The 9301-nt window shown below is 39.3% G+C and overlaps 1 protein-coding gene across 1 annotated transcript in view; it reads right to left on the bottom strand.

The window, feature by feature from the left end:
- Window positions 1–450: 450 nt before the first annotated feature.
- The window catches only part of atp1a2a (ATPase Na+/K+ transporting subunit alpha 2a), a 31777-nt gene continuing 22926 nt past the window's right edge, over window positions 451–9301 (bottom strand). Inside the window, exons 16-23 of the mRNA XM_035670358.1 lie at window positions 8791–9006; window positions 7676–7830; window positions 5365–5488; window positions 3265–3410; window positions 3042–3172; window positions 2848–2949; window positions 2514–2605; window positions 451–850 (exon numbers count right to left, since the gene is read on the bottom strand). Of these exons, the coding sequence (XP_035526251.1) occupies window positions 822–850; window positions 2514–2605; window positions 2848–2949; window positions 3042–3172; window positions 3265–3410; window positions 5365–5488; window positions 7676–7830; window positions 8791–9006 (995 nt within the window). The 3' untranslated portion in view covers window positions 451–821. The remainder of the gene's footprint in view (window positions 851–2513; window positions 2606–2847; window positions 2950–3041; window positions 3173–3264; window positions 3411–5364; window positions 5489–7675; window positions 7831–8790; window positions 9007–9301) is intronic.

Here is a 9301-nt window from a genome sequence, read left to right as displayed (position 1 = left end):
GAATTATTGTGGCAACATAACGAACAGTACATTTAACTCTGGTGAACAAACTAACCACAACATAGTTTATAAATTACCTCTCATATCTTAGGTAATCATGTACTGCAAAATCTTTCTTATTCTACTTATTCGCTGGCATATACACTGCCGTTGATAAGTTATATATTATAGGCAATTAGCTAATATACCCTTTGCCCTTAGTATGGCCTATACAGCATTAACTGATATACTTACATACAGAACCAGGTTAGGTTATGATGTGTTCGAAAATGTTAAATTTAGTGAGAGTAATTAGCAGTAAATAAGATGTGGTTTGGCAAACTTTACAATTATTGGTACATGTGGTGCTCTACATATTAAAATTGACAAGTTTAAGGTTTAACCATCAATTTAAATTAAATTTAAAAACCACAAAATCAATGAATAACAATTAAAAAGAATGACCAGGAATATTTTTATGAATACATTTTTATTTGGTACAATTCGAATGATGAAAGACATTTGGTATTCCTCTGAAGCCAAATTGGCCACAATACATCACTTTGGTAACAGTTTATGTAAGGCACATAGGTGTACATTACCATTGTTCTGCTGGAAATGTTTTCTGAGAAAACAAAAAGGAAAAACTCAAAGCACAATCAAAAGCTTATTTTCAGCAGTCAGTTTTTATGATAATCAGATTTGTGAACTGATCCATGCAATATTACAACAGATAGACAGACACACACACACACACACAGTTCTGCCCTCACAGGTGCACACACACACACACACACACACCCACACACACATACGAAATTCAAACCGACAATTTCTGAATGTTAATAATATGTCTCCTGCTCCACCCAACCTGGAAGAGAGGACGAGAGAGACAGAAAGAGAAAGAGGGAAAGTGTCAGAGACCAAAATGACAGGCGGGCAGTTTTCATAATATCCTTTTGTATCACTCTATTTGTATTCATCCCGTTGCCTTTGTCTCTGTACATTTCCAAATGAATCCCCTTATAACTCTAAGACTCTGATCAGCAGCCCGTGACACACAGATTAACAGAAATGATTAACTGTCACGATAAATTGTATTTGTCTCCCCATGTCTTGCCCCTCTCAGCTGAAACACCATGGCAGTGAACGCATTTTGAGCTATTGTAGTGTGTCCATATCACGCGTGTGATCTTTGGGGCATATCTCGAGAGTCTTCATCAGCTTGTTTTAATTTCCTTTCTCATCATTCGCTACTGTTTCTGTTGGTGTTGGACAGGTATAATCTGTTTCCTGGAGCAAGTTTAACATATGTTCACTGAGTTGGCAGAGTCTATAAAGATTGCTGCCCACGTGTTGGACATTTCACATGCTGATAGAGATTTTTACCTTCAGGCCAAAAGAAGAATCATTGAATGCTTTTGCAATAATGTATGATAAAATGTCCTCAGAGTCTCCATAAACAAAATTAGAAGTGTTTCCACCCCTGTCCATTTATAGCAAAATATATTAAAAAGTTATAAAGGACTTTGGATGAAATCTAGTGCAGATGCAGCCCTTGGCTCAAGAATCAAATCCGATTAGATTTTTGTGGTGATGTAGATGTCTGATTGTCACCATTTTATGCTCCATTTATCAAATGGAATTCCAAAGCAAAGTGCCAGACAGCAGTGCATTTACGTGCTTCTTTGTCAGAAATCAAACCTAGAAGACAAACAGTAATCAGCCAAGTGTTGCAAAGGCTGCAGCTTTGAAAGCTGGAAAATTGTTCAGCATTGAGTGGCTTGCTGGCTGTCTGTTTTCAGCTGCATTGCTACGGGTTAGGCCTCTTAAGTCTCTTTTGTGTTTAAAGCTAGCTTGATAATAACTTTTAAATGAAAACGATTACAGTTCCTGCTTTATAATTTATTTATAATACATGCAAAAATCACAATAACCCCATTGAATTCTGCAAAATTTGCATCATGTACTTTATCCCAAAAACAAAAATGACATTTTTCAATATGACAGCTGGCACCAATGTTGAAACACCCCGTTTTCAAACCCACATTTTCAAAATTACACAAAACTAAAGCTTACATCCTTTGTCATCAGTAATCATCTATAATTGCTACCAACATTGTTTTGTAAATTTGGTACCTGTATTTTCCTTTTTGATATCAGTTCAAAACTGTTGAAAGTTGTTTTTACAATATATTTTTTTGTGCTCATTTGCACTGACAATGAACTGGAGCTTCTCCTTCATCTCACCTTCAGGTCAGATCAGCACAGCCGACCTGTCGTGACTTTGTCAATCAGTGTGTCCTTAAAGGAATGGACAGCCTACTCTTTTAGGATGCGTATTTTTTTTTTTACAAGGACAGTATGAGGGCTGAGAGAGGTAGAGGACAGGAGAAAAGGTCTTGATGGAAAATGGCACATGTGGTTCCTAACATAGGGGTGTCAATCACTATACCATCACTTCACTAACCCTTCTTTCAGCTTATTAACAAGACAAAGAAGGTTGAAACCTTTTAATCTTAATAACTGCTTACCTCCAGGGCTCCTCCTCAGAATTAATTTACGGACCTCATCATAAATGAAGATGAGAAGACTGTATGGTAAGGCACAGAACCACCACAGGGTCCTGGGAGGAAGAGAAAAAGAGCATAACAGGGGTTGAGGAAGGATAGAGTAGCAGTGAGTCACAGGCAAAGTGCAAATTGTTAAATTCATTGCAGCAATTTTTGAATGTTAAGGATAACAACATGGTGTTTAGGAAGATCACAGACTTCATTTCAAGTTGAGAGTGACAGGCTAATGGCAGCCTATTAGGTCTTTAAGAGGTTATTTTTCGGTTCAGTGGAGATATGCATATGTAGAGCGTACTTCAGTGGGTACATGCGCAGGGCAATGTCCATTCCAGGGCAGTAGGAGAGGAAGGCAGCCAGAGCAGTCTCAACAAACAAACCGAAGATCAGGATCCTGTTCCTGTTGCATAGAAAATAAGAGTACATCAGAGAAAGGAAAAGTTTTAGACAATTAGGTTCAAACTAATCAAAAAATTGTACTCCCTCACTTACCTCATGCCCTGCTGAAAGAGGGAGTTCCTTCTGGTCTTGCAGATGATAAGATCGGCCCACTGGACAACCACGATGCTGGCAAAGAAGCTGGTGTGGCAGGTGAATTCAATGATCTTCCTCTGCTCGTAGGTCTGCCAGGTTAAAACACGCATTGTATTTATTCCTGCACGAGTATGGGAATATTCAAACGGTGTGGTGGTTTGTCTTTGCCGCTGCTCCTTACCCACTGCTGCCCGTAGCTGTCCTGCAGGTCGTTGAGCTCGCGGTCGTCCCAGTCTATGCGGATGCCCAACAGGGTCCATGGGAGGAAGCCGTTCTCAGCCAAAATCACAAAGTAGGTGAAAAAACCAGCAAGAGCCTGAATCATCCCTGGAAACAAAAAATGTGACCAAGGAATTAATGCCAACACATAATTTATTTATATGTTCTCAGTATTCTCGGTAAGGGTTATCCAAACATTATTTTAAATGTTATGGCAACACTTTATTTTAGTCTGTAATTTCCAGATTTTTCCTGATTTAAAGAACTAGGACATTTGGTGCTAAATAAAGAGAAAATAGACACAAAGTTCAGCTATTTTACATATTTTATTTTCGGATCTCAGTATAAACCACCATTAAAGATCCAGGTGTAGGGTTTAGTGACATCTATAGGTTTCACCTTCCCTTTCCAACCCTGGGGGATGAACTACTGTGGCCATGAAAAGCACGTAAAAAACACAATTGGCCCTGGTTTGTCCCTTCTGGGCTACTGTAGAAACATGGCAGTTCAACATGGCAGCTTCCACAGAAGGCAAGTCGCTCCCTCTTTAGGTAAATAAGTTGATGATGTAATAAAAAACCAAAACGAGTCTTATTTTCAGGTAATTACACACTAATGAAAACCTACCTGTGAATATTATATTCCATTTCTGCCAATAGATCCTTGTTAATGTTACACACATGACCTCTGTGGGTACAGCTACAGTAATGTATGGATGGATAGATGGATACAGGACCATTTTTACGATTGGCTTAGATTTTTACTCATCTGTTGTATTACAGCACATTAGGGGCAATGTTTTTGGAGAACAAGTAGGATAATAACAGGATTTGTAGATAATGGGTGTCTTCAGACAAAAGCTATTTTCACAAACAGCAGCACTAATAATACCAGTGGTCCAATATTTCTGTATCATTTATTTACAGGAATTATACAAAACAATATGACAAATAAACTGACTTTGTATTCAGCTCAGTCCACCTAGTGTTTTTCACATAATATATTATTTTAAAAACAGCAGGTGATTACATCTCTCTGTCCTCCACAATGTTGCGATTTTCTAAGTAAATTGCTCCAGACAGCTGAGGACTGCAATAATAGCCGATAGTGAGTTTTAATTTCATGTTGGAAAATTTGTTTTGTCAGAGTGGGCGGGACGTTTTCAAAATGATGGACATCTTATTTTAGAGCTCAAGTCTTCAAATATACCAAACCTGCACAAGTACTGATCAGGGATTGAGACAATGCTTATCAATCATCTCATCCACTATGATGTTAAATTTAAACCCTGCACCGGGTCAATTTTTATGTTGATAGATGTCAACATCAGTTTTTGGATGCTGTTACTTTTACTTCTCCTCACTGGTGTTTTCTCCTAAGGTTGGACATTTTACTGTACTGTCGCAATCACTGTTTGTCACTCTAGATCAGATCATCAATTAGATGTTCAGTGTAGATGCCTCAGGATGTCAAGCTGTAACGTCAGAACAGTGGCTTGTAAATCTGATTTGATGTGACCTGCAAAAGTTTTGCCCCAGTGGTGCCCATCTTGGAAGAATTATGGGAGTCGATGTGAGTTACCGGCTGAGCATGTTCAGCTTTAAATTGTCATCCAATGAAGCCCTGTCATATTTTGACCTATTTAACAGCCTATGAAATTGGGCCAGCCTTTGATTTTCACTATTCCCAAACCATATAAAACTAGAGATAAAAAGCATGCATTCAAGTGAGGCTCCAACCAGTGAAACATGACCAAGATTAAGTAGAAAATAGTTGCACTCTCCACTCTCAATTTGCTGTAAATGTCACGACAATTAGAAGAAGATTGTGAGGCTCGCTCCTGACTGTCTGCTCATCTCTAGATCTATTTTACTTAAATGTGCGTACCTAAACATTTATAAAAGGAAGTAAGAAATGCCAGAAACTGATAAATGTCAATATTTAATGTTTTTTATGCCAGTGATATTTAATATAACCATACCTTCACTACAAAAGGCCTATCACAGTGGTCCAGGTTTAAGGGTGGTGGTGCATAGAGGTTATGAGCTACAAAAGGACAAACCTATCTGTCCGTAGGCCATGCTGATGAGGCGTTCATTCACCAGCTTGTCGCATTTGGGGTTCCTTGGTTGGCGTTTCATGATGTCGCTCTCAGCCGTCTCGTAAGCCAATGAGATAGCTGGAACCTGGATGGAATGGGAGGATGGCACAGAATTAGCTCACTTCATGCACCCGGTACAATAAATGTGCAGGAATTTGTCTTTGTGGCAACAGTACAAAGGCATGATGACAGTGCCAGACACGGGGTAACCTAGACATATCACCATTAATGCAATTCAGCATTCAAACACCGTGTGAAAGGAGACATAAAAAGGGCAAGGAGGGGGAAAAAAAGAAGCAGTGACAGTGACAGAGAGAGAGGTGGGGAGAGGAGACAAGAGGAGAGAGACTGATAGTGAATTTCAAGACACTCATAAAATAGGAAGGTAGAAAGGTCCCCGTAATAAAGATCTTATATTGTCTGGTTTTACCAGGTAAGCAACAGAGCAATATGTGTGACTTAAGGCAGGATATCCCTGTGACTTAGGTGGGATTTGAGGTGGGGACTTGGCACTGTGTGGAACTGAATACAAGCTCTGTGGTCTACAAATCCAGTTTGTTTTGGCGTTACACTCCCCTGACCCGCAACAGCTGAGAAAGACAAGAAGAGGGAAAAAATATGTGACTGTGCCTGGCATCGATTTTCTTTACACCTCGGAAAGTGAGTGTGCGTACGCGTGATCGCAACATCCAAATTTCAGCCTTGAACCATTCTTAAGTGTGCCACATCTCGCTTTGATAAGCATCTTCTGCAGCCATCCTTTTCCACATGGCAGTGCTTGCTAAAAATAATCATAGCAGACTCCAAGTGCTGCTTGTCACTGCTAAATCTCAGCAGAGCCCTCGAGCCTGTTGCCTGGAGTTGAACTAAGCTGTTAACAAGCTGTTAACAACCTCACCAGCAGACATGGAAAAATTTTAGTTTTACTTGTGCACTGTGCTATAAACACTTTTCAGGTACTTTATTGAATATTTAAATATTCTTCATTTTAGGGTCCTACTCTTCAAAGCAGACGCCCAGCTGTTCACTCCACTAGCGGTTATTAAATACATGCAGACATGTTACTTTGAAGGGAAGGGTCTTTATATGCAAAACAGGTGCACAAATTAGGTGCTTTTAAACTTCAATCATCCCATCTTTAAAGAGAAATTCAGCCAATAAAGATTGCACAATCCCTGTGATCTCAGACAGTTAAGTAAATATTTGTCAACATGAACAAATCTGTCCTGCTGCTAGAAAACCAAAGAAGTTCATCTTTGATGTCACCTGAGGAATAACTGCTTTATTAAAAATGTTAGCAAGCTGCTCCTCTTTATTTTTAACCTGTAGAGACTTAAAATGCTTTCCGGCAGTCGAATATGAGGCCATTATAGTACATGCACCACGTCTCTTGTACATTTTTGCTTTTGGCTCATTTGGATGTATAAGAACCCGTTTCAGCTACATGTTTCTGCCTGGTGGCTGAGAGCAGGAAAAATTAAAGTAAAAGTAATGAACACAAGTGAACAAGTCCTTTTGAATATATTCATCCTGTGCTTCCTTTCTTTTGCAATGATGGATTACGCCCCTCAGGCAAGCAGCGTGCCAGCAAGTCTTTTTGTTGCTGCTGGAAATACAATGGAGAGACTGGCATCTGGAAATGGCAGAGCTGTGAAATGTAAATCTGTATGTGAGCGTCACCCGGTCTTTGTTCTGCTTGAACAAATGGACGTCGGCAGTGAGCCAAAAGCAAATTTCTCCCACCGACAGAAAGAACAAATTAAACCAGAGTTGTGTTCTTTTTACCTTCAGGCGCTCATATTTGACACAAGTATTAACACTAGTTTCCTTAATGCCACCTTTATCTTGCCTTTAGCTATGCAACATGCTAACAATTAGCATGCCTTCATTGGGAAGAATGACTAAAATTAGCTGACAGTTAGCTTCGAGCACTTCAAGAGTGCTTTGGAATTAGACCCCAAAAACCTTGTGTTTTGTTGTTATGACCTCCTGTAACTCTGTGAATTGTAAACTGAATATCTGTACATAATCTGTATAGAGATGCTGAAAGTTATAGTTTTTCAAATACAAACATTGGAAACCAGCATCCAAAAGTGAAATGTGTCCAACAATTAGCACATCATACACTTGGCAGCAGTCTATACTTCTATTAAGTGGTCATTTTGCAGACACTTAGTCAAAAGTATTGATTGAGATAATGAAGAACTTGTTGGGTATCTAGAGAGGCACTGAAGGACTGAACAAAAGGAGTTCGTTTTTTCCCACCGCTCACCATGTCAGTGCCCAGGTCGATGCAGAGGATGGTGACAGTTCCCAGTGGAAGAGGAACGCTAGCAAGGATGAAGAGGAGGAAGGGAGAGATCTCTGGGATGTTACTGGTCAGCGTGTACGCAATGGACTTCTTCAAGTTGTCAAAGATGAGACGACCTGCAGCGATCAGAAACACATGAAAGAAAAATGGGTCTCTGTAGAGAAGATTTGTGTTTATAGATATATTATTATTAATCCCGGCATATTTGAGTAGATTTTGGATGAGATATTGGTTACGTACTACCACAGCATAGTTTGAGATTGTTTATGACGTTATAGGCTTCATCATGTTCAAGTCAATTTTAATTGACTTTGACTGCTTCGTCAGCATATCCACATTACTACACGTTTTTCTCAGGCCATATTAGATATTAGCAACCCCTACTTTAGATTAAATACCAATCTCTTGTGGCTTATCTCAAGTCTGTCAGAGTAACTCTTAAATCAAGTCCTTGAGGGCAAGGCCATGTCAGTTCACAAGTCTTGATAAGCAAACTGCAGATTTCTGAATGCTGACCATTAAAGCAATACAACTTTTTTCTTTTCAAAGATAATTAACACGAGTCTTAGCTATATAAAAGATGTTAATAATAACCAATACATAGGCATAAAAATAAAGTATGTAAACCCTGCTTGGCGCTGTCTTAGTTCTTTTTTTTTTATTCTCACAGATTTCACCAGTTCAAAAGTCAAGACTTGAATGTTTCAAGTTAATTCAAGTCTTTAGGAAGTCTTTAACTAAGTCAAGACTTAATATGGTGACATCCTAATTTTTGTGACTGAAGTCTGACTATAGTCCAAGTCACACAGTCTACAGCTCTGTTGAATACTGTGTCAAACACAATAATAATAACATTTTCAACTATTTATCAGGGTATGTATTAAAAAATCATCATGCTACATTACAATGGTGCTTGCTTGTAGACTTTTAAATCTTTGTTTCTCTGACTTGCTTTTTCCCTTTTTGTTTCTATCTTTGCTTCCTCTCACCCTATCAATTCCTTCTATTATTCTTCCACTCTGTCTCTCTAGCTCTGTCTTACTCCCTCTCTCTTGGCCTTTCCCCCCTTCACTCACCTTCTTCTACTCCGGTGACGATGGAGGCGAAGTTGTCATCCAGTAGGATCATGTCAGCTGCCTGCTTGGACACATCAGAGCCGGCAATCCCCATGGCAACCCCTATGTCAGCTTTCTTCAGGGCCGGGGAGTCGTTCACGCCGTCACCCGTCACAGCCACGATCGCCCCCTGCACCCACAAAGACCAGCGAACAAAAAGCGTCAAGAAGAGAAAGATAAGTACCATGATTTAAGCTTTTCTCTCTCCACTTCCCGCTCTTTCCCCCTCCCTTTCTGTCTTAATAATGTCTTTTAAAGCAGCTCTGGGGAGATTAAATGAAAAATGGAATTGAGTTGCAATCATTCAGTCACAAGGAGTGAGAGAGTCAGGGTGAATTGTAGCATGACCTCAATATATGGGGACGTGTGCAAGTGAATGTATTTTCTACATTTGACATATAGAAGTTGATCATATACATTAAGACATATATGGTTTGATATATGAATTTAATATGCAGTTAATCATATACGT

This window comes from Morone saxatilis, unplaced genomic scaffold (assembly GCF_004916995.1).
Source record: "Morone saxatilis isolate NCDOM2014 unplaced genomic scaffold, NCSU_SB_2.0 Contig23, whole genome shotgun sequence".
Taxonomy (NCBI): Eukaryota; Metazoa; Chordata; class Actinopteri; family Moronidae; genus Morone; species Morone saxatilis.
Note: the sequence above shows the minus strand (reverse complement) of the source record. Positions and strands in the feature narration are given on the sequence as shown.